General features: G+C 42.3%; 1 protein-coding gene across 1 annotated transcript in view; it reads left to right on the plus strand.

The window, feature by feature from the left end:
- The window catches only part of LOC122806146, a 256706-nt gene extending 232883 nt beyond the window's left edge, over positions 1–23823 (plus strand). The window contains exons 6-7 of the mRNA XM_044076383.1: positions 23291–23384; positions 23473–23823. Coding sequence (XP_043932318.1) covers positions 23291–23384; positions 23473–23569 — 191 coding nt within the window. The 3' untranslated portion in view covers positions 23570–23823. The remainder of the gene's footprint in view (positions 1–23290; positions 23385–23472) is intronic.
- Positions 23824–24274: the final 451 nt, after the last annotated feature.

Genomic DNA, 24274 nt, shown 5'->3' on the forward strand with positions numbered 1-24274 from the left:
GACTAAAAGTCAGATTTGGGTCCCAAGCCCTTCAGAGCTTTCATGCCAGCAGAGAGAGGGAGGGAGGAAGGCTAAAACCCTGAGCAGGACAATGCTAAGAAAAGAAAAAAATATATGTCCACACCCTGGCATTAAATATATATATATATATATATATATATATATATATATATATATATATATATATATATATATATATATACATGTGTGTGTGTGTGTGTGTGTTTATGTAAAAAAAAATAGGGGGATAGTGGGAGTGACAATTTGAACATCTACTGTTATGCTAAGGTTACTTACACAACTGCACTATGTTCTTCAGGTTTTTTTTTTAAACAAGAGACATTTTTAGTAAATTATCGTGCATGACATAGGCAATGTTCCATTTATATAAATGAAAATAAACCATAGCGACACAATCTCAGTTGCAGACATTATACATTCCAAACTGTGCCAACGTAACTATAGCTGCAAACATGCATCACTTTTAACATTTCCAGTCATTGTTAGTCAACCATTACATAGGTCATTCATATCCTGCCTTCTTTTAAACCTCGTTCCTCCTATGCATGTGTTGATCCTACATTTCCCATTTTCCTTAGGTAATTTACTCCTACCCTTTTCTAAAGATCCCAGTTCCAGTTGTTTTATCTCTGTTACTATCTATGCTACTTCTAGTAAAGTTAGTTTAGACTTGATTTCCATTTTCTAGTAATTGCTTTTTTGGCAGCCATCATAATTAGACTCAACAAGGCCTTACTATATCTAGGGAATTCCAATTCTGTATCATAGCTCAAAATATAATTTCCCTAGTTACTCCGATTTGCTCACACAGCATCTCCTACAGAACATTCTGCAGAGAATTTTTAAAGTCTGCCAACTAATTACACTTCCAAAAAAATATGTTCCCAGTTACCTCTTTCTTCTCCATCACACCTCTAACATTTGCTGTCTACCTGAGGAAAAATTCTATGAAGTCTGCTTGGGGAATAAAAATACCTGTGTATACACTTCTAGGTAAAGATCCTAAATCTTCTAGATTTTGTTGCGTATTTGGGAGACATACATATATCTCCCATTGATTCTTTGTGAATTCCTTTATGCAATCTCTCTTCCCAATCCTTCATAATCTCCTCTGATTGATTCTTAAATACTCTATTAATTATTCCTTTCTTAACAGTAACTTCTGTTCTAGATGCTACTAAAAACTCTACCAGTGCTGGTCTCTCATTTAGGACCCCCCTATTTCTTTCTCTTTGCCTGTACTCTGATATCAATCCTTGATATGGAAGGCATTATCTAGCCTGCAGTCCAAGTAAGTACTTGGTGACTTCTCATTCTATTACCTTTCCCTCTCTAGTCATTTGCTCCCAATACCTTGGTTCCTTTGCCAGTTTTCTCCAATATATTCCTGCCTCCCCTTGCCTATTGTCTGCATCCCTAATTGCAGTCATCCATATCGGCAGAATCTCCTTTCTTCACTCCCATGTTGGCTTGGTTCTTAGAAGACCTTCTGCTACTTTATGAATATAGGATTCTGTGTGATTATTGTTGTTTTCCTTAAAGGTCTGCATCCAAAATCCCAGGCTCTCCCTGTTACTTGAGCTTCCTCCCTGTTTCATTGTCATCTCTTTCCACTTTGAATTATAGTTTTCTGCTTGTGCTATTTAAAGGAGCCTTAACTGTGTTGCTGTGAAATACCCCTTCAACTCATGTAATCACAATTCGCCTTGTTCTATTGGAAGAATAAGCTTATCCCACTTGACCCTTGCTGTCTTCCCTACCAGATAAAATCCTTCAGCTCTTTATTAAATTTCTATCCACGACTTCTCCTCTGGTTGATAAAAATATGCCTGACCTGTTTATAAAACTAAAGGGACTAAAAACATTTTAACTGCTTGTATCTTACTATTGATATACATATAACAAAGCTTCCATTTTCTCAGTTTTTGTATTATCTTTTGTTTAGTCTCTTCCCACATATCCTTAGCTGCCGCACCGGTATTGTTTTTAATCCATACACCTAAATACATCATTTTATCGTGTCCCCATAAATATGGATATTGTTGAACCAATGCATATGTGGGTACGTAATGTACTGTCATTGCTTTTGTTTTAGCTTCATTAATTTTATATCCTGAAGATGGTTTGAAACTGTGTCAATATGTTCCACAGCAATGTAACATCCCTTTCTGGATTTGTCAGGTATAAAATAATGTCATCTGCAAATAGAGCCAGCTTTTCTTGACTGCCATAGCAATTATATCCTTGAATTTCTGAGTCCCTTATATTTTATTTGCCAGTGGTTCTAAATATAATGCAAATAACAGAGGGGAGAGAGACACCCCTTCCTGGTTCCACTGCTCAAGCAGAGATTATCAGAGAGGACCCCACTCACTTTAATTTTCTCCTCCATTCCTTCATATATCCTCTTAATCAGGTCTATGTTTAGCCGTCGAATGAAACTTTCATCAAATGGCTGTTAATGAAATGCTAAACACCGAACATGTGTTTTACCAAACAGTGATATCTTTAAAAATAAAATCATCAAACGGCCATTGTTGGAAGGAGGCACAACGTACTATTCCTTATCGGTAACTTGATTATAAGAAAACCTGCCCTTTCCCCACTCCAATGCAAGCACGGATTTGGTTTATATAACTAGTGGGAGGTGTGGGGGGTGCAGCCTCGAACATAAGTAGTGTCCATTCTTCACCAAATCCTTCTCTTGTGAAAAAGAAGGAAGAAAGAAACAAAAAGAATAAACAGAAGCACCTATTTACATTAGTATCCCCACTTAAAAATAACTGAAAAAAATGTTACTTTATAACAAGCAGAGAAAATCATGCACCGCTTAATAAATACTATTAAGAAAAAATGTTGTTTTACTTGCAGTTAACTCTCTCCCTCCTCTTCCCCTCTGCTGAGCGTTTTTCCGAACAGTAATGACATGAAGTAGGGCATGTGCTTTATAGTCCCCTAAAAATTTAACAAAGTCCAAACAAGTCCAATATTTCCAGATTTTCTTATCCTGTCCTATTTCACAAATATAATTATTGCTTTGTAATCCCAGATTTGCCAATTTCCAAGATACTGATTGTTAATATCTAAATGTTAATGACATGAAGTAGTGCATATGCTTTAGAGTCCCCTACAAGTTTAACAGAGTTCAAGAAAGTCAAATATTTCCATATTTTCTTATTCTGTTCGTGTTCATCTCCATCTCCCAAATCTAGCCTCTGCTTCATCTGCAGTGCACTCTGGATTCTTCTAATCAACTCCTGTGTTTTTCCCTCTCTCAAGCATTTTCCTTTGAAACACTGTGAAGGGTTTCATTGGCAAAATCTCTCTATGGTCTTTATTACCAGAAGAACATGAAGCACAATCTCCTTCCGTTTCACGGATCGCTTTTTGTTGGACAAACTTGTATTTCTTCCTTAGCATGTACTTCATCAAAAAATGTTTTTGTTCCTCCAAGAAAAAATATTTTGACGATAGCTGGATACAGCAGTTTGAATTTCACACCTGCTTCTTGACATTCCCTATATAATGGAATAAATGTATTCCTCTTCTGCCTGGTGTTCAATGAGTAGTCATTCTCCACAAGCACTGGTGTCTCACACTTTTAGTATTTTGTCCTTGTGCCACAGTTTTGTCAGAATCAACTGCTTCTGTAGGGTAAGATTGCATTTTTACTATTACAGGTGTAGGTTGTTTCCTAATAGTCAGGTTCAGAGCATACACACGATGTGCCCTTTCAGTTAACAATTCCAATTGTTGAATACCAGTCCAATTGCTTATTTGTGCGTTCATGAAATTAATACAGTCTTTTCCTTCCAGCTTCTCAGGTACAGCAGACAATTTCAGATTTTCTTTATGTGCTGTGTCCTCTAATTTTATTATTTTTGAACATCTCTTCTTGTGCAGTTTCATATTCAGTCAGCCTTTTCTTCATTTCAACCCGTGAGTTTTGCAGTTTTATCATCTCATATGAGTATCTGTTTAAAGCTTCTTCCATTTTTCCAGCCTTTTATTGTTTGAGTTGATATACTCCATCAGTGTTTCATTTATTTTAGTCAGGTCTGTATGCAGTTGCTTTATACTTTCCTCAAGGTTACTGGAAGTCATATCTGGAGCTTGCACTTCTTTTTGCTGAACATCTACAGTACTTTTCCAGTCATTGGTGTTTCATCACCTTTTGTAGCTGATTTTCCCCTCAGGTCCTCTGTATTTCTTTTATCCCGGCAGTGCATTTACTAGTTAGTTACAGAAATGTACTCATAAATCCAGGTCCACTGGCTTTCTCTGCTAAGTTTTTGTTTTCATGCTGGGAGAGCCAGAATTAAGCTGTTACTCAATGTACAGCCATCTTGGAAGTCCACTATGTTCTTCAAATTGATCACTACTGCAGTAGCCATAGCCTAGATGCACAACATAGAGGAAGGATGAGGATCTAGGAGCTCCTGGAAAATGATCCTAGCAAAGCTTATCCTAGATCAAGAGACATTTGTAAAAATATACACAGAGGACCAGGATACTGCTAATAGAATTCTTCTAGTATCCAACCCTTTAAAAGAAAAACAGAAGAAGCCAAGGCCTTGGTAGCATGAACCTTGATCATGCCTGGAATAGCTTTAGTGTGGTGGGAGTAACAAAAAGTAATAGCAAGTGATAACCATTTGGAAATAATCTGTTTTGACACTAGTTGTCATTTTTGTTTACCTTCATAAGACATGAACAACTGATCACAAGTTCCAAAAGATTTTGTTCTATCAAGATAGCAGCATAGTTGTTTGTGGGGATCCAAGGTATGGCGTTTCTTTTCTCCCTCATTTTTAGGTTTCACAAAGAAGACAGGAAGATGGATAGCTTGGCTTAATATACACTCAGATACCACTTTACACATAAAAAGGTTGGTTCTCAAAGAAACCCTATCTTTGTGAAAAATTAAATAAGGTTGACCCAACGTAAGAGCTTGCAACTTGGATAATCTTCTTACAGTGGTCAGAGCAATAAGTAAGACTTTTCCATGTTAAGAACCTCAAGTCATCCTGATGAGTTGGTTCAAATGGAGCAAGAATACATTTTTTCTAACACAAACTTAAGATCCCAAGTATGATCCACTTGTTTTCTAGGAGGCTTCTTAGGCAACAACCCTTTTAAAAATATTTTCACATGAGGCAGTGTTGAAAGAGGAGGATCCATGGATAGAGATGTGGAAATGGCCAGCAAAAGAACCTTGACTGAAGTGTAAGACAGGCCATAGGATAGTAACACACAAATGTAAAGCCAAAGAAACACTAGCCCTGAATAGGTGCTGGTTCCCTATGGTAGAAAGCTCTTGAACTGAGGTGTCCAGCAAACACACCAGGAAAAAGACAATCTTGTGAGAAGGAGTCAGAAAAGACTTCTGAATGTTCTGTTGGAATCCCAGCCTATGTAGGAGATCCCTTACCCAAGTGACAGATTCTTGACACCTCGAAGAAAACTCTGCAAAAACAAGCAAGTCATCTAAGAAAAGAAAAAGATGTGAATAGCTTGCAGTCTGTAGAAGGCTATCACAGGAACTAGACACTTTGAGCACTATTGGAGTAGTCAATAGCCGAGAGGGTAAAAAAACTGACAATATGATCCAGACACACAACTCCTTAAGTAATGCCTGAAACCTGGATCTGTAGGATTGTGATGATATTCATCTTTTAAATCTAAGGTCAATAGGAAACTCAAATGAGGAATAAGGGATAACAAGTTGTGAAGTGACAGCACTGACAGCATTCTTTTACTTGGGCATTATCATGGACTGGTTCATAAAGGTCCAGAACTGGTCTCCAAGAAACGTCTTACTTTGTCACTAGAAACATCCTTGAATTAAATCTTTCTCCTAACTCCTTGATGGATTATTCTCAAAAACCATCTGTCTGAAACAATCTGTTACAAAAGAGAAAAGTCGAAGTTCATATGCTCTGAAAGAATTAAGGGAATGCAAGGGTGGGGAAGTCCCTCATATAGTCATACAGACTTATTAGACTTATGTCTGCTCTGGAAGGCTTCTGCTTTCTCTTTGGAGCCTCCCACCCATGTTTTTTTTTTTAAATGTCTGCTTACCAGCAGATAACTGGTACTGTTTATTTAGCTTTCTTATTGAAACCAGAGCATAGAATTCCTTGGTGAACTTGGAGAAGGTGGGCTGAAAACTCTAAGAGATCACTTGAATAAACTTCTCTGTCCCTCTCACCACACTTTTTAATGTACTCTGCAGCAAAAGCTGCAAAACTAGTTCTCTGCCCAAGGAAGAATTCAAAATGTCATTTCTGACATCCTCTGAGAGGCTTTGTAAATGCAGCCAGGCAAACCTCCTCATAACAATTCTAGAAGCAGCAGCCCTGGAAGTGGCATCAGCATAATCATATTCACATTTTAAACAATGGATAGTGATTTGAGAAACAACAGAAACCAAATTACATAAAGCATATTTTTCATCACAAGAATAAAATTCTACAGATACTGCAGAAGCCCTTTTTTTCCCTAAGGAGAGGGATTAGTATTAATAAAGTTTGTAGAATCATCTGGGTTTACTACAGCTACAGTTGCTGGATCAGGTCTGTTGTTAGTGTATACAAACATAAAAGACTGAGGAACTTTATATAATATATCCACTTTTTAAGGGCAGCAGGCCATCAGGGAAATTGCAGACCGTCACAAAAATATCCTCCAAGCAGGAAAAAAAAAACAGTAAAAATAGGCATAGTTTCTGGAAATTCCATTTTTAAGAAATAATAATATATCTGATGTTGTCAATCTTCACCCAATCCTTGGCAGTGGGTTCGGTTCCGAACCTCGGAACCGAGTCGGCTGTTTACTTCTACTTGCGCTCTCCAAAGTCTCGAGCCAGGCTCAACCCATAATCCTCTCAGATATTACCTCAGATCTCATTTGCAGCTTCGCAGACCAGACATGTTTGTTTCCTGCTCTCGAGCCTTGGCCTCTTTTTTGTGAGTATTGTTTATAGACTTCCTTCCTTTTAAATAACAGTTTTTTTCTCGTAATAGCTCTATATCTATTTGTAGTACCTACCCGCTCCTCTCTTTATTCCCGAAGCCATATTCCTCCTCCTTTTACTTCTACCATTGGTAGACTGTTGAGTACTATCATCGGTACCATTTTCTTTCCTTTATTTACCTTCTTAAGGTATTCTCAAATACCATAGTTGGTATTTATTTCACTTTCTGTTAAAAAAAAAAAAGCTTTCTATTTGTATTTCTCTTACCTTTCTCTGTCGCGTGATTGTATGACAGTTTTCTAATGTGGTTATTCAATCTCGCCATTTGTTCTTACATGTGGGTACAGAGCCGATCAATCGGCTCCGAGTAGGCCACTTTCCAAGCTCTAGATCTCTGAGAAGTTCGAGACACAGTCCCTATCCCATGATGCTCTGCTGCTAAATCCCAGATCTAGTTTGCCGCTGCAACGGATCTCAAGCTCTTCGCAAGAAGCTCGGGCCAGTACCCTTTTTTTCTTGTCTTTTGACAGAAAATTTTCTATAACTGTGATAGTTTTTGATATATATAATAGTAGTAATCTAAATATTTCCTGTTTGTTTTTTTTGATATATTTAGCGTGTGCTTTGTGTGTTTTCTTAGGAGCAGTTGCTCCTAGGCCTTTGGCCGTTTCTTTAGTTGAGTTTTTGACAGGGCTCTGTCAGTGATTCTATCTGTTTTTGCTAACACTTGGTTTTTTTTTGAGAAATAGAGTTAGTGAGTGTTCAGGGATCTGAAAGGTTTTGTGATTGTTAGTGTTCATAATAGCTGCAAAATAGAGTTAGTGAGTGTTCAGGGATCTGAACGTTTTGTGTGATTGCCAGTGTTCTTAATATTTGCAAAGTTCAGGGATCTGAACCTTAGCAATTGTGCTGTTTTATCATTTTTTACATGTTAGAAAAACAGAGATCAGGGTTCAAGCAGTGTGGCTGTGGACAGAAGATGTCCATCACTGACCACCACACCTCATGTGTTTATTGTTTAGGGCTTTTACACCTGCAAGAGGACTGTTCCATCTGCCACTCTTTTAGTGGCAGAGTTATGCTGGAAAGGCGTAGAAAGCTTATTGATACGGGCCTCTTAAAATCAGACTTCCTAGAGGCTTTAGATAAGTCTGAACAGACCTCCAAATTTTCAAAGGGGTCAAAGTCTTCCAAGGTGTCATCGGAGCCCAAGTCATCGGCTCCAAGCACCTCGGGGAAGATTCGGTCGCTGGCTCTTCAGCCCTCGGAGCCGAGCACCGAACCTTTGTCGTGGAGCCAAGTCCCGAGTTTGGAACCAGTACCAGAGGTTTTAAAGTCTCCGATCCTTCGGTCAGTGGATTCTTTGGCTCCTTTGACCTGTTCTTCCAGGACCATCTCGGATGTCAATGTGGACTGTGTGGTGCAGAGACTCTTGGAGAACCCGGCCTTGGCCAAATTGCTTTCGGCTTCATCTCATCTGGCATCAAAGCCCGACACCCCCCCCCGTCACGTTTTCTGCTCCTCCTCCAAGACCACTCGAGCCTTCAGAGCTGGAAGGTGAGGACCTGATAGTTGTGGAACCTTCGGAGCCGAGGCCTATTCCAGTGCCTTTGGCCACGTCGACCTTGACATCTTTGGTTCCGATCGAAGGGTCTCAGAGCCAACACACTCTCGCTGGTTCTGGGGGGGAGCGTTGAACTGAGGCTTCAGTTCTGACTCTTCCTCTGAGGGCCTCAGCGCAGTTGAGCTCGGCTCCGTCCTCTGGTTCGGAGCCCGTGGTCTCTGCCCCGAGGAGACTGCCATCTTCTTCGGAACCAGTGGATTCCTTGGACCGAGACACTGGTGCCTTCGACGCCATGAGGAAGGTCATGTCTGCTAAGACTTTTACCTCTTCAGGTCCTTCCTCTTCCTCCCCTAAAGAGCCTTGTTCTGTCTCTACATCATAGGTTCCTACCAAGCGTCGAGACCCAGAGCCTCAGGTAACCCCATTGGGCGACCCCTGCTCTATGGAGACTGCACTGATGAAGTCCCTAGGAAGAGACTGTGCAAGAGGAGGCAGCTGGATTCCCCTCAGGAATCCTTGACATCAGACACCGACTTAGAGGAATCAGAAGGGTCCCCGCAGTCCCCTTCAGAGGATGTCTCATTTGCAGACATCCTAGAAATACTTAAGCAGAGGGTGATAGGTAGTCCCTTACCCCTACTGAGGATCAGTCAATGCTCCTGAAGGCCTTTGGGTCTCAACCTTCCACCTCCTGGGTTACTTCGCCTTTCGACACATTAATGGACTTGATTGCTCAAAAGGCGTGGGAGTCTTCTGATTCCATGGAACCGGTCCCTCAGAGGCCCAACAAATTTATCACCTCCCCTCAGGATAAGTCCTTTCTTACAAAGGGAGTCCCCGTTGATGCCATGGTGATGGTGGCGGCCACCAAGAAAGAGATGTCAGAGACCTCTTCTTCTGTCCATCCTCCTAATAGAGATTCCAGGACGATGGACAGATATGGGAAACACATCTTTAGTTCTGCGACATTTGCAAGGAGATCGCTTAACTATTTAACCCACTTTACGAGTCTTCAACGAGATCTCCTCAAAGAGCTTGGAGATACTCTACAGGGCAACACAGATGATGCTGTCTCTGAGAAAGTGACGGCACAGCTTAACACCCTTAATTCCATTGTAAACTTGTCCATGCGGCTCATTTCTTATGCAGCCGAGGGATCGAGCCAGGCAGCAGGTTCAGCGAGACAATCCTGGATGCGCTTATGCTCCTTTGCGGAAGCCTTCAAGTCTTCCTTTGTTAATACCCCATTTGATGGCTCTTCCTTGTTTGGGCCTAAAGTCAAGGAGACACTCAGTAGGTGTGAGCAGGAAGGAAAGACTCTGTCTGCCGTAGGAGTCCATTTTTCCACCCCCACTAGACCATACCCCAAAGGGCAGAAAGGTGGAAAAATGTGATTCCAGAAGTCCCAAGGAGCTTTCCAGAACACATGTGGTGAACCCCCCCCTCCAGTGGCAGAGGAGAGGGGTATAATAGTAGATGCCACCCAGGCAGCAGAGGGGGCCCACAGAACCAGGGTGACAGGAAGCAGTTCCTTGGCAAGCCCTATCAGTGCTCCTGAGAGGAGGCCCGACTGTCCTGCTCTGGAGGCAGTCGGGGATCACTTAGCTTTATACCCAGATGCCTGGCTAGGAATTACTTCAGATTCCTGGGTAAAAAGCATAATTACCAGAGGTTACATCATTCCCTTTTCAGAATCCCCTTCCATTTTGCAAGAGTCCTAGACATTCCACCCAGTCTGCGGAATCTAGCAGCCATAGAAATTCAAAGGCTGCTGGAAAAAAAGTGTCATCCAGCCAGTCCTGGCGGACCAGATAGGATCCGGAACTTACTCCAGGTTCTTTTTAGTTCCACAGAAAATAGGGGACTGGAGGCCCATCTTAGACCTCAGCAAACTAAATACCTTTGTCAAAAAAGGAAAATTTCCAGATGGTCACGCTTCAATTGATACTTATGTTTCTCGAAACGGGTGAATGGATATGCTCGATAGATCTCAAAGATGTGTACTATCACATCAAAATGGCCAGGCCATCCAGAAATCACTTGTGTTTCCAGCTTGGGGCCAGTCACTACGAATTCCAAGCTCTGCCTTTTGGTCTCACCACAGCCCCCCAGAGTGTTCACCAAATGCATGGCAGTGGTCACGGCTCACCTGAGATGTTTAGGATTCTGGGTGTTTCCATATCTCGATAACTGGCTCCTCACCGCCACCACCAGGCATCAACTGATTCATGCCAGGGATTACACTATCAGCCTGTGCTCCCAGTTGGGCATAACCTTAAAGAAGATCTAGACACCACCACCGCCCTGGTCAGATTGCCTCAAGAACAAGTAATCTCTTTATGAAACCAAGTATCCCTTTTGTTGATGGAAAAGAAAGTCCCTGCATTCCAAATTCTGAAGCTGTTTTGCACCATGGCTGTGGCTCTCATAGCGATTCCTCTGGGGTGTATGCACATGAGGATACTCCAATGGTTACTCTTCACACAGTGGGCTTATCAACAACTTCCAATGTCACACAAGATTCTGCTGACAAATACTTGCAAAAAGGACCTCCTTTGGTGGTTGAACAGCCAGCAAGTTACTGTAGGTCGTCCGTTTGTACTCCCCCCTCCCACAGCCACAGTGACCACAGATGCTTCCCTGATAGGGTGGGGGGGCTGTGTCAGGGAAGAACTGTCCAAGGTACTTGGTCAGAGATGGAATCCAGTTTGCACATCAATGTCTTGGAGTTGAGAGCGGTGTTCCTAGCGTTGCAACACTTTCACGACTCTCTACCTCGAGAGACTATTGCAATACAGACAGACAACATGTCGGTAATCTGGTACATCAACAAACAAGCGGGAACCAGATATTACCCCTTATGCTGAGAGGCCCTGAGAATTTGGCAGTGGGCTGTATCCACTGGGCACAAATTGAGCAGAGCCATTCTGTTGCCTCACGAGTGGTCCCTCAAAGAACGAGTGGCGGAAAGGATATTCCGCAAATGGGGCCAGCCTTGCTGCGACCTTTTTGCATCCCCGATGAATGCCAAATGCAGAAGCTACTTTGCCCTGTACCCTCCACCGGGGTACATCCCAAGAGACGCACTTGTACATGATTGACCCTCGGGTCTCCTATATGCCTTTCCTCCATCCCCACTGATCCCCAAATTTTTACAGAAAGCCAAAAGCCTGGGAAGGACTGTTATTCTGATAGCCTCAGTTTGGCCTCTGCAGATATGGTTCCCCTCCCTTCAACAATACCAAGTGGAAGAACCTTGGGTTCTGGACTCAGTGCCAGACCTTCTGACTCATTCGTCGGGAGTTCTTCACCCCTCTCTTGTATCCCTCAAACTGACAGCTTGGCTGCTGCACTTCCCAACCTAGCCAGGTCTCATGATTTATCTCCCGCGGTTCAGCATATTCTGGTTTCCTCTCATAAAGTCTCCACCAGGAAACTATATAACAGTAAATGGAAACGATTTAGTCATTAGGCTTCTCAACATGGTATTGATCCCTTTATCACCCCTATTCATAGCATTCTGGAATGTTTGACTTCACTTTTCCACGGTGGTGCAGCAGCCACTACTATAAGGGTTCAATTGGCTGCCATATCTAACTTCCATGTGGGATGCGGAGGTTCTAACATTATGTCCCACAGATTATGTAAAGCCTTTTTGAAAGGGACTCATCACCTTCGACCCCATCAGACATCCGATTACTCCCTGGAATCTAAATTTGGTGCTGTCTCAACTCATGCTTCCCCCTTTTGAGCCTGCATCTTCTTGTCCGTTGAAGTTCCTTTCTTGGAAGACAATTATCTTAGTGGCCATTACTTCAGCATATAGAGTTTCTGAACTTCAAGCACTCTCTATTAGGCCCCCATATTTGGTCTTTCACCCTAACAGGGTGTCTCTAAGAACAAATCCATCCTTTCTCCCGAAGATCTGTTCCGAAGCGAACTTGAACCAGTCCATTGACCTTCCCACCTTTTTCAGGCATCATGCCAGTAAATTGGAATACATGTTGCATAAGCTTGATGTTCACAGACAGTTGAGATTTTATTTGGACAGAACAAAAGAATTCAGAAAATCAGATCAACTATTTGTTTCCCATGCAGACAATAAGAAGGGCCTTTCGGTATCCAAAGTTATGTTGTCCAAATGGTTTTCTGATTGTATAAAGTTTGCATATTTTTCATCCCATCAAACTTTAGAAAGTGAAGTGAAAGCTCATTCTACCAGGGCTGTTTCTATGTCCTTAGCTCACGCAGCTCGTTTACCTTTGGACACCATTTGTGCAGCTGCTACTTGGTCCAAACCTCATATGTTTATTACTCATTACAAAGTGGACAGGGCCTCCAGGGACAGGGCTTCCTTTGGTTCCACCATTCTCAAGAATGTACTCCCATGAGCTGCCCAGGATTAGGGTGCTTGGGACGCTACCCATGTGTAAGAACAAACGGCAAGATTGAACAACTTCACATAAAGAAGTTATGTTCTTATCATAACGTTCCATGTGAGTTGTTCATCTCGCCTTTGTTCTTACACTCCCTCCCACCTTCTCCCTCCATGTTCTGGAAGAATGGGTATGACTGGTGGTCTGGTTGATCTTGCTAGTATCCTCTTGTCAGCCAGGTTATCTCTTAACTAATTGTAAATAGTTACTTTGTTATATTGGGTTGCTTAGTTGTGTTTCTTTCTGGGTTTAGCAAACTAGATCTGGGGTTTGGCAGCAGAGCATCATGGGATAGGGATCTGTGTCTCGAGCTTCTCAGAGATCTAGAGCTTGGAAAGCATCCAAATCGGAGCCGATGGATCGGCTCCATACCCACGTGTAAGAACAAAGGCGAGATGAACAACTCACGTGGAACGTTATGGTAAGAACATAACTTCTTTTTTTTATTATGGCTGAACAGCAACAGGAAAAACCTTCTACTAAATCTTCTAAGGGCACCTCCGGGTTTAAGAGGTGTAAAAAACGTGAAGGCAAAATGACTAACTCAGGCAGGCATACTCTGTGTTTATTGTCTTGGTAAGAATACATCTCCAAGAAAACTGCTCCATTTGTCATGGGTTTTCTACCCGTACGTCAACTGAAAGAAGAAATAAATTAATCTTGAAGGGTCTCCTGAAATTTTGTTTTGACAAGGCCATTTCTGAGTCCAAGATCCAAGCTACTAGTTCTTCATCATCATCATTTTCTCCTGCTTCCAAGAAAAGGCCTTCCTCAGTTTCAAGGTCCTCGGAACTGTCACAGAAAATGGCAAAATCTTCCTTGGTACCAAAGAGTTCATCGGCAACAGACAGTTTATCTGGAACTACCTCTCCTTTTAAATGGGCATCGGAGCCGACAGCTACTTCTTGGACACCTACTGATGTATCCGTACTGAACCAGTTAGGGCTGCCTCCACTCCCAAGAACATCTTATTCTCCTTCCATAGATCCATTTAAAGACAGACCCCCCCCCAGCCCCTTTGCAGACGTGAGACCTCCTAATCTCCTTCCACTTATCAGTTCGGTCTACTAAGAGTCTTTCAGAGGCAGATATCATGAGACTGGTGGATCAGCTGCTGACGGCGAGAGAATTGTCCTCGGTTCCGAGCCATACCAGCGTTGGCACCATTCTTTCTGTGTCACACCCATATCCTCCTCTGACTCCTGCTGATCTTTTGGAGACCTCGGCTCTGACTATCCCGGCTTCCACTGTCTCTGTTCCAGTAGCATCTTAATCTCTGGTTCTGAGAATTGCCTTGAGTTCCTCCGAGCTTTCAGCACCAGAGACCTCCCAGGGTCCGAACTCTCTAGTCGGGTCTGAGAGGCATGGTACTCTTTCTGCTCCTTCAGAGCCATCCATGTCCCTCAGTGCTTCGGCCTATGTAGTGTCGACCCAGGCTTCTGTTCCGAGAGCTGCCTCCTCGGTACGGGGTATGTCCCTGATTCCAAAGGAGTCTATTTTGGTTCCAGGCTCCCATCCCTCTACAGGGGGCCAGCCTTCCAGATTATGGAGAAGGCCTTGTCTATTGGAGGCTCATAATCATTGCCTTCCCTGCTGGGACAGATTTCTGCATCTCCTCGACATGAGATACCATCAGTCTCATCCCTAGGACAGAGGGCACAAAAGTCCCAGGTAACACCTACTTTAGTAGTCTCCTCTTCAGATACTTCCCTGTGTCATCCCCCCGAGAAAGTCCCTGCGGAAAAAAAGTGCAAGAGGAAGCACTTGGACTCTCTGGAGGAGTCTTTCACTGAAGATATTAATTTTTGATGAAGGGGAAGGTTCCCCCAGGTCACACCCTGAAGATGTTTCCTTTGGGGACATCCTAGAAATCCTAAAACAGAGGGGTGGCTGGTCTTCTACCCAACCTTTCTCAGAGGAATCAGTATACCTGGAGGCTTTTCATAGCCAACTCTCTACTACTTGGATCTCTCCGCCTGCTGACAATCTCATTAAACTGATCACTCAGTGGGATCACCTTGGATCTCAGCCAGTTCAGCAAGGCAGTTCAACAAACCAAATTCCAGATGGTCACGGTTTAGTCGATACTTACATTCTTGGAAAAAGATGTGTGGATATGCTATATTGACCTCCAAGACGCTTATTACCACATAAAAATGGAAAAGAGCTCCAGGAGGGTTTTGCACTTCCAGCTGGGAGCCAGTCATTTTCAATTCAGAGCGCTGCCCTTTGGATTCACCACAGCCCCAGGGTGTTCACCAAATGCATGGCAGTGGTACCAGCTCATCTAAGACTGCAAGGATTCCAGGTATTTCCATGCCTCAATGACAGGCTCCTCACCACTACCACCAGGCGTCAGTTAGTACAGACAAGAGATTACACCATACATCTCTGTACATCTCTAGGAGTAACTATAAACCTCAAAAAGCCCACACTTCATCCCTCTCAACAGCTGGAATTCATTGCACCTCACTTAGATACTATTGCAGGAATTGCATCGCTCCCTCCAGAAAGGCTACAATGCATCAGATCACAGGTCAGTCAATTACTAAGAAACAACAAGGTCCCAGCAAGATTAGTTATTTCAAACGTTAGGTTCCATGGCAGCAGCAATCACTCTAGTTTCCTTGGTGAGATATCACATGCGAATATTGCAATGGCTACTAGTGTCCCAATGGTCTCTCATACACCAACCTATGTCTCACTTAATTTTGATCACCAATCATTGCAGACAGGACCTGTTGTGGTGGCTACACTCCAAACAGATTCTCTTGGGTCGCTCATTCAGTCTTCCCCAGCCCCAAGCCATAGTGACCATAGATGCCTCAAAGATAGGGTGGGGCATTATCTGGGAAGGACAGTCCAAGGAACGTGGTCCCTATTGGAGGCCAACTTGCACATCAATGTCCTAGAGATGAGGGCAGTGCTAATAGCATTGCAAGCATTTCAAGATGTACTTCCTCTAGGCACAGCAGTGATTCAGATGGGTAACATGTCGGTAGTCTGGTACATAAACAAGGGGGAACCAAATCTTACCCGTTGTGTCAAAAAGCACTCAGAGTTTGGCAATGGGAGATTTCTTCCGACCGCTTTCTCATGGCAACACACATTCCAGGGAGCTCTAACGTGATAGTGGTCAAATTGAGCAAAACTATTCTCTTGCCTCACTAGTGGTCTCAATCCAGCAGTGGCGAACAACATATGTGAAGTTGTTCTATCTCACCGTTCATTCTTTACTGATAGGTACAGAGTCAATCCCTTGGCTCCGAGTTGGCACCTACTGCAAAGCTCGAGGATTTCAAGTAGCTCGAGGCCAAGTCCCTATAGCATGATGCACCCTGAGTTAGCTCAGATCTAGTTTGCCGCTGCAACTGATCGGAGGTTCCTGATAACTCAGGCCAGTAAACTTTAAATACTTTACTATTTTTCAAATATTGTTGTTAGTTTTTTCACTATAGTAGATAGATTTTTAGGTTAGATAAGCTCTTAATGCTTTTCTATAGAGTTCTCTTCCCTGTGTGCTGTTTCTTAGCTTTATATTTGGCCTCGTTTTTTCTGATAGGCCTATTTAAATTTCTGACAAAAAATATTGCTTGTTCAGTGACCTTTTGTCATTTTTCTTATTAGCATAGTATAGTGTGATTATTTAGTGAATAGTAACTGTTTAGTCAGTGACCTTTTGTCACATTTTTTCTACAGCATAGTATTTCATTAGAGTTTACTAGCTGTTAAAATTATCTGTGTAATTATATTGTGTGTGTTTGCTTGTTAGCCTTAATTTTAGGCCATATCGGTCCTTCAGAGCCAGAGGAATCAGACCTGCTGATTGTGGAGCCTTCAGAGCCAATGCCTGCTCCAGTGTCTTCGGCTCTGTTCACTCTGATGTCCTTGGTGCCAATCGAGGACTCTAGGAGCCGACACTCTATGGTTGGGTCCGGGAAGGATAGTCGAACCGACTTGGTTCCAACTTTGCCTCTCTGGGCTTTGGCTCGGATGAGCTTGGCTCCTACCTCAGGCTCGGAGCCCACTGTCCGGTGCCAGGCGTATTGACGGTTTCCTCAGATCCATCGGTCCCTTCGAATCGGAGCAGAGGTGCCTTCGAAGCCATGACAGAGGGGATCTGCAACACCAGGGTGACAGAGATCACTTCTTTGGGAAGCCCTACCAGTGCTCCTGAAAGGAGGCCTGACTGTACTGCTCTGGACGCAGTCGGGGGTTGTTTATTTTTGTACCCAGACACCAGGCATCAACTCATTCAGGCCAGGGAGTTCACTCTGTCACTCTGCAATCAGCTGGGCATTACAATAAACTCAGAAAAATCTGCCTTGTCACCATTGCAGCATATCGTCTTTATCAGAGCAGAACTGGACACCACCACCACCATGCTAAGACTTCCAGTAGAAAGAGTCTTACTTCTCCGTCAGCATGTCTGCATTTTAATATCCAAAAACAAAGCACCAGCATTAGAAATTCAGAAATTGTTAGGTATGATGGCAGTAGCAATTCTAGCCATACCACTAGGTTGTATGCACATGCAGATACTACAAATGCTGTTGTTCACTCTGGTCTTACCAAGAGCTTCCCATGTCTCACATGATAATGATCACAAATTCCTGCAAAAAGGATCTTCAGTGGTGGTTGACCTCACTTCATGTTACGATAAGACGCCCATTTGTGCTACCCCCTCCAGCAGCCACAGTGACCACAGATGCTTCCCTGATAGGGTGAGGGGGAGCATTTTTAGGGAAAGACACCCCAAGGCACATGGACTGATCAAGAGACAGATCTGCATATCAATGTCCTAGAGATGAGAGCAGTACTTTTGGCGTTGCAGTACTTCCAGGACTCTCTTCCTCTGGGTACGATTGCGATTCAGTCAGACAATATGTCAGTGGTCTGGAATTTGAACAAACAAGGAGGAACCAGATCTTACCCCCTTTGTCACAAGGCCCTCAGAGTATGGCAGTGGGCTGTTTCCACCCAGTGCTTTCTGTTAGCAATGCACATCCCGGGGAAATCTAACGTGATAGCAGACAAGTTGAGCAGAGCAATTTTGTTGCCCCATGAGTAGTCCCTCAAGACGGAAATAGTAGACAGGATATTCCGCAGGTGGGGCCAGCCTTGCTGCAACCTTTTTGCCAGTCACATGAACACCAAATACATAAGCTACTTTGCCCTGATTCCCCCTCTGGAAGAAGACCCAAGGGACGCACTCGTTCACGATTGGCCCCCTGGTCTCCCCTATGCATTCTCACCAATCGCGTTGATTCACAAGGTATTACAGAAAGCCAAAGCCCTGGGAAGGACCATCATTCTAATAGCTCCTTTTTGGCCTTGTCAGATTTGTTTCCCCTTCCTTCAACTTCATCTTTTGGAGGACCCCTGTATTCTGGACCCAGTTCCAGACCTTCTGACATGCTCGGCAGGGGAACTTTATCCCTCTCTGCAGTCCCTGAATCTGACAGCTGGGCTGCTCCAATTCCCATCATAGCCAGGTTCCATAACCTTTCCAACGAGGTGAAGCAAATTCTCCTGTCATCTCATAAATCCTCTACGAGGAAGCTGTACCTCAGCAAATGGAAAAAGTTTTCTATATGGGCCTCTAAAAACAATATTGATCCTTACCAAGCCCCTGTGGCCACTATTCTAGATTTCTTAACTATGATATTCATTAAAGAAGCTGCAGCAGCAACAGTCTGTGTTCAACTTGCTGCCATTTCTAACTTTCATCTGGGATTTGAAGGATTGAATATTATGTCACACAAATTATCCAAAGCCTTCTTCAAAGGGACCTTTCATATTAGACCACCTGTGAAATCTCCCTATTCTCCATGGAATCTAAATTTTATGCTTTCCCGCATAATTCTTCTGCCATTTGAACCAGCTTCCTCATGTGACCTCAAATTTTTGTCATGGAAAACCATCTTTTTAGTGGCTATTACTTCTGCCTGCAGAGTGTCAGATCTTCAGGCCTTATCCATCAAGCCTCCTTATTTAATTTTCCAAGCTGACAGAGTCTCACTTCGAACAAACCCCTCTTTCTTACCCAAAGTTTGCACTGAAACTAATCTCAACCAAATTATTAATTTGCCAGTTTTCTTCCCCAGCCATTCAAACAATTTAGAGTACATGCCGCACAAACTTGACATTCACAGACAGCTCAGATTTTATTTGGATAGAACAAAAGATTTCAGGAAATCAGAACAGCTTTTTGTTTCATTCTCAGATTCCAGGAAGGGTATGCCAGTGGCTAAAACAACTTTGTCTAAATGGTTATCTGATTGTATCACCTTTGCTTGTTCAGCTGCCAATAGGTCTACATCATCTGCTTTTTCTGCCAGACATCCTATTGATAACATTTGCCCAGCAGCCACTTGGTCAAAACCTCATACCTTTATCACTCATTACAAAGTTGACAGGGCCTCCTTTGGATCCACGGTCCTGAGAAATATTCTCTCGTGAGACACCCGAGGTTGATGGTGCTTGGGACGCTACCCATCAGTAAAGAATGAACGACGAGATAGAACAACTTCACATAAAGAAGTTATGTACTTACCATAACATTCCATGTGAGTTGTTCATCTCGCCTTCATTCTTACATCCCTCCCTTCTACCCCCTCTTGGGCTCTCAGAAGACCGAGATACTAGATCCTTCCTGGTCACTCAACCCTTCTATACTTTCTCTTCTGTGGAGTTATAGAATGACATATGGTATTATTTTACGCAACAAACAAGATCTGAGGTAACTCAGGGTGCATCATGGGATAGGGACTTGGCCTCGAGCTACTTGAAATCCTCGAACTTTGCAGTAGTTGCCAACTCGGAGCTCAGGTATCGGCTCCAAACCCATCAGTAAAGAATGAAAGCAAGATGAACAACTCACGTGGAACATTATGGTAAGTACATAACTTCTTTTTTTCACCACTGGGGCCACCCTTGCTGTGATCTTTTTGCCTCTCCTCTAAAGAAGTGCAGAAGTTATTTTGCCATAATCCTCCCCTCAAGGGGAGTCACCCAGGGATGCTCTTCTCCACAATTGGCCCCCTGGTCTGCTGTATGCCTTTCCTCTGATTCTTCTCTCTTCACAGTTTCTAAAAAAAGCCAAAACGACGGAGAATTTGGTAATCCTCATTGCCCCTTCTGGCCTTGACAAATTTGGTTTCCCTTCCTGTGACCTCACTTAATTCGGAAAACATGGAGTCTGGACCCAGCTCTAGATTTGCTATATCACCCAGAGGGCATGGTGCATCCAAACTTCCAGCATGTCAAGCTCACTGCATGGCTTCTTCAATTCCCATGATTGCCAGGCATCCTTCCCTTTCTTCACCTGTCTGACAAATTATTGTCACTCATCACAAATCATTTACAAGGAAATTATACCGAAGTAAATGGGAAAAATTTGCTAGATGGGCTCTTGATAAGGACCCTTATTCCAGTCCTGTCCACACAGTGTTAGACTTTCTGGCTTCACTTTACCAGTCAGGTTCCTCCACATCAACAATTAAAGTTCACCTAGCAGCGATTTCGAATTTTCATATAGGACTGGATGGTTCTTCTCTAATGTCACACATACTTTGTAAAGCATTCTTAAAAGGTATCCTAATGCTAAGGCCGCCATTTAAGGTACCTCTTCCCCCTTAGGATCTAACTATAATTCTTCAGGCCCTCACTATGATCCCCTTTGAACCTTCAGCAACTTGTGACTTAAAACGTCTATCTTGGAAAACTTTATTTTTGGTGGCTATCACTTCTGCCAGAAGAATGTCGGAGCTTCAAGTACTATCATGTGAACCTCCCTACTTAACTTTTCATAGAGATAGAGTTGCGCTTCGAACTAATCCATTTTTCCTGCCCAAGGTTGCCTCCAAAATCAATATTAATCACACTCTACAGTTACCAGTCTTTTTCCCAAATTTTTCCAAAAAGGGAGAATATGCCCTCCACTTACTTGACGTGCATAGACAACTACATTTTTTTCTTCACAGAACAAAACAATTTAGAAAATCGGACCAACTGTTTGTGGCATTTTCTTCTCTCCATCTAGGTAATCCAGTTTCAAAGGTTACCTTGGCTAAATGGCTTAGAGACTGGGTCACATTCAAGAGCAGTAGCTACATCTGCAGTCTATCATGCCAGAGCTTCTTTAGATGACATTTATGCAGCAGCCACTTGGTCTTCTCATCATACCTTTATCACTCATTACAAATTGGATCAGGTCCCAAGGGGATGAGCATCCTTTGGCTCTATGGTGCTCAGGAATATTTTTCCATGAAACCTCCCAAGGCTAAAATAGCTGGGGACTCTGTCCCACTGTCAAGGACTGGGTGAAGATTGACAACATCAGATAAAGAAGTTATGTCTTATCACAATGTTCCATCTGTGTTGTCAATCTTCACCAATCCTTGACATCCCCACCCTCCTTCCCCCATCCTGAGACTCTTAGTAGACCAAACCTACTTTTTCACTAGTTCCTTTTAAGAACTCATGTCTGACCTCGGTTGATATGCTTATTACTTAACTGTAACTTTCACATCTTACTGCCATTTCTTGGCAAACTCGATCTAAGGTAATCTCTGAGAGGAGGATTGTGGGTAGAGCCTGACTCAAGAATTTGGAGAGTGCAAGCTGAAGTAAATGGCCGACTCTGTTCCGAGGTTCAGAACCAAACCCACTGTCAAGGACTGGTGAAGATCGACAACACAGATGGAACAGTATGGTAAGACATAACTTCTTTTTTCTGATGTACTAGGAAACATCATTGTTTTCCCACTGAAATGACTGATTCATTCTGGAACTAGTCTGAGAGACTATCCAAAGTCACACACTTCTCAGAATCTGAGATAGGAATCTGTCTCTTCGCATTCCTTTTTCGGTTCAAACTCTTTAATATCTTCAGGAAAACAAGAATAATCCCTTTTTCTTTTAGCCGAATCAGCCATATAAGAAGGGTCAAGGGCTTGCAGTAAACCCTGAACTAAGCTCAATAAATTACTCTTGTCCAGTGTCACTGAGACAGAAGGTGCATGTTTAGTTTTATTGTTTCTTTTTGACAGGATTTCCCAAAGAAACTGATCCATAATTGCTAGCACTCATGTCCCAAGGGATGGGTATGCTTTCTTGCTAAGCAAAGAGGGATACCCTGCCCCTTTAGCTAGGACTGACAAGAGTGGGTCTCCCACTCCTGACAAGGGCACACTAACAGCCACATGTAACATGTCTAACCCCGATCCATGGTGGCTGTAGGCTAGACCAGTGGGTCACAAGGAAAAAGAAGAATGGTCAGAGGAGGAACCAGCTTTGGTCAAAGCAGAATCCCTCATCTGCAGATGATACAAAATATCAGGCTACTGTGGTGGTAGAGGCTATTTAACAATCGTTTTCTTTTTATGGCTGGAAGATGGTACAACTGAAGAACTGCTGGGTTGTTCCATGGTTAATCTGGAAAAGTGCCCAATTCCTGGAAAAGTCTAGCAGCAATAGTCAGTAAAAAAATGTAAGTTGTAAAAAAGTAACTTTTCCCCCAATAAAATACAGTAAAAAGAACTTCAAACACGTACTGCAGCCCAAAAAGTAAAATAGTGTGTTTCTTCACTGAAAAAGTACTCTAAGATTTAACAACTTTTAACCACAAAAGTAAAAAAGTGGCAATCCCATTTAAAAGTTAAAAAAAATCACAAGGCAGTCAATAAAAACACCTTTTTCTAGCTAAATATAAAACTTTTACAGAAAAAAATATTTCTGTTACAAGAAATAAAGTGAAAGTTTTTTTCCTGAAGAAAACTTGTCTGTCCGGCAATGAAATCGTGTTAGCCAGCCATCAATCCTCAAAATCCTACAGATGAGCATTCTCTTCAGTGGCAGGAAAGCTCAGAAGGGCTTGACACCCAAACCTGAATTTTAGTCATTTCAGTTTGAGCTGACTAATGGTTTGGGCATGTGGAAGGTGCCCTGAAACTTTGAAAGTTGGACGGACGTTTTGTCCTTGGCAGAACATAACCCATATACCTTTGGAAACTGCAGCAGTGATCATTATGAAGAACATTTGAAATTCTTTGCTACTGTCAGAAAGACATATTTAGCCCTTTGTGGTACTGTACTGGTTACATTAATGAGCACAGCAATTAAACTGGATTGTTTTATTAATTATTTTAATGTGTATTTAGCATCATGACCAACATAAAACTTCAACATGATAGCATTATATACTAATTGTGAACTAAGACATGAAATTTAAAAAAAAATGTAATATACATTTTCTGTTGTTTTTATGTGAAATTTCGTCTGTATTCACAGGTCAGTTCTACAATGGAGCAGATATTTCCATTTTGGTGAATGCAGGCAACAAACGCAAAATTATCTATGGAGCCATTGAGAACCCAGTCACCAGGTAGTGTTCGGGCAGTTGCGTAATACAGCAAAAGGAATTATTTCATGTTCCCTTACTAAATCTGTTATTCTGTTTCTGTTATTTGCAGGGAAATGTGGAAGGATTACAGACCACAAAAATCATCGTCATCTATCTCATGCTGGGTTCTGCAGCTGCCCTTGAGCACACTAGAGCTTCTGAATTAGCATCAACTGAATTGTTACTAAATTTAGAATAGTTTTCCACAAACTGCTCTGTGTAAAATATTGGTACTCTGACTTACTTATTTTCATAAGAAAAATATAAAATATAGTAGAATGTGTGATGTTGAATATAACCATACAATCAGTTGTATATTATTTTACTTGAAATGAACCATTTACTGAATTACTTAAGGTATCATGATGTTATTTTTCTGTTCCCTTAACCCTTCCTATTAAACATTGTTATTGATATATCACACATTTTTTCCATACACTTGTTATCTGTTCCAATGTATCTGTCTTCTACTCCTTTAGGCTATCAGAAGTTCATTAAACTTTATTATCATAGGTTGCATGGATGAAGACAAAGTCATTAGTGCTAGGACTTTGAAAAAAAAATTATTTAACCTGAACTGCATGTGTTAAAAGCAAGGAGTTTTTAATGTGCTTTCTTCCCCTAGCTTTTTGTTGTACAAAATGCGCATAAAAATAAATGAAGAACTACTTATGCAGAATCAAGCATCCTATGTTCATCAGGTATTCTTCAGTCTGAATCATCCCTCTTTCATCAGGCCTTCTTCAGTTTGAACCATTCCCCTGTCAACAAGTCAAGAGTAACTGTCATTAGCCATACTCCAAGAATAACTATGTTTTTTTCAAAAGGCATGCTACAGGAGGTGGTGCTGCATAGTGTTGTCACCTCACAGC

The sequence above is a fragment of the Protopterus annectens genome, chromosome 7.part0, assembly GCF_019279795.1.
Source record: "Protopterus annectens isolate FY-2018-M chromosome 7.part0, PAN1.0, whole genome shotgun sequence".
NCBI lineage: Eukaryota > Metazoa > Chordata > Ceratodontiformes > Protopteridae > Protopterus > Protopterus annectens.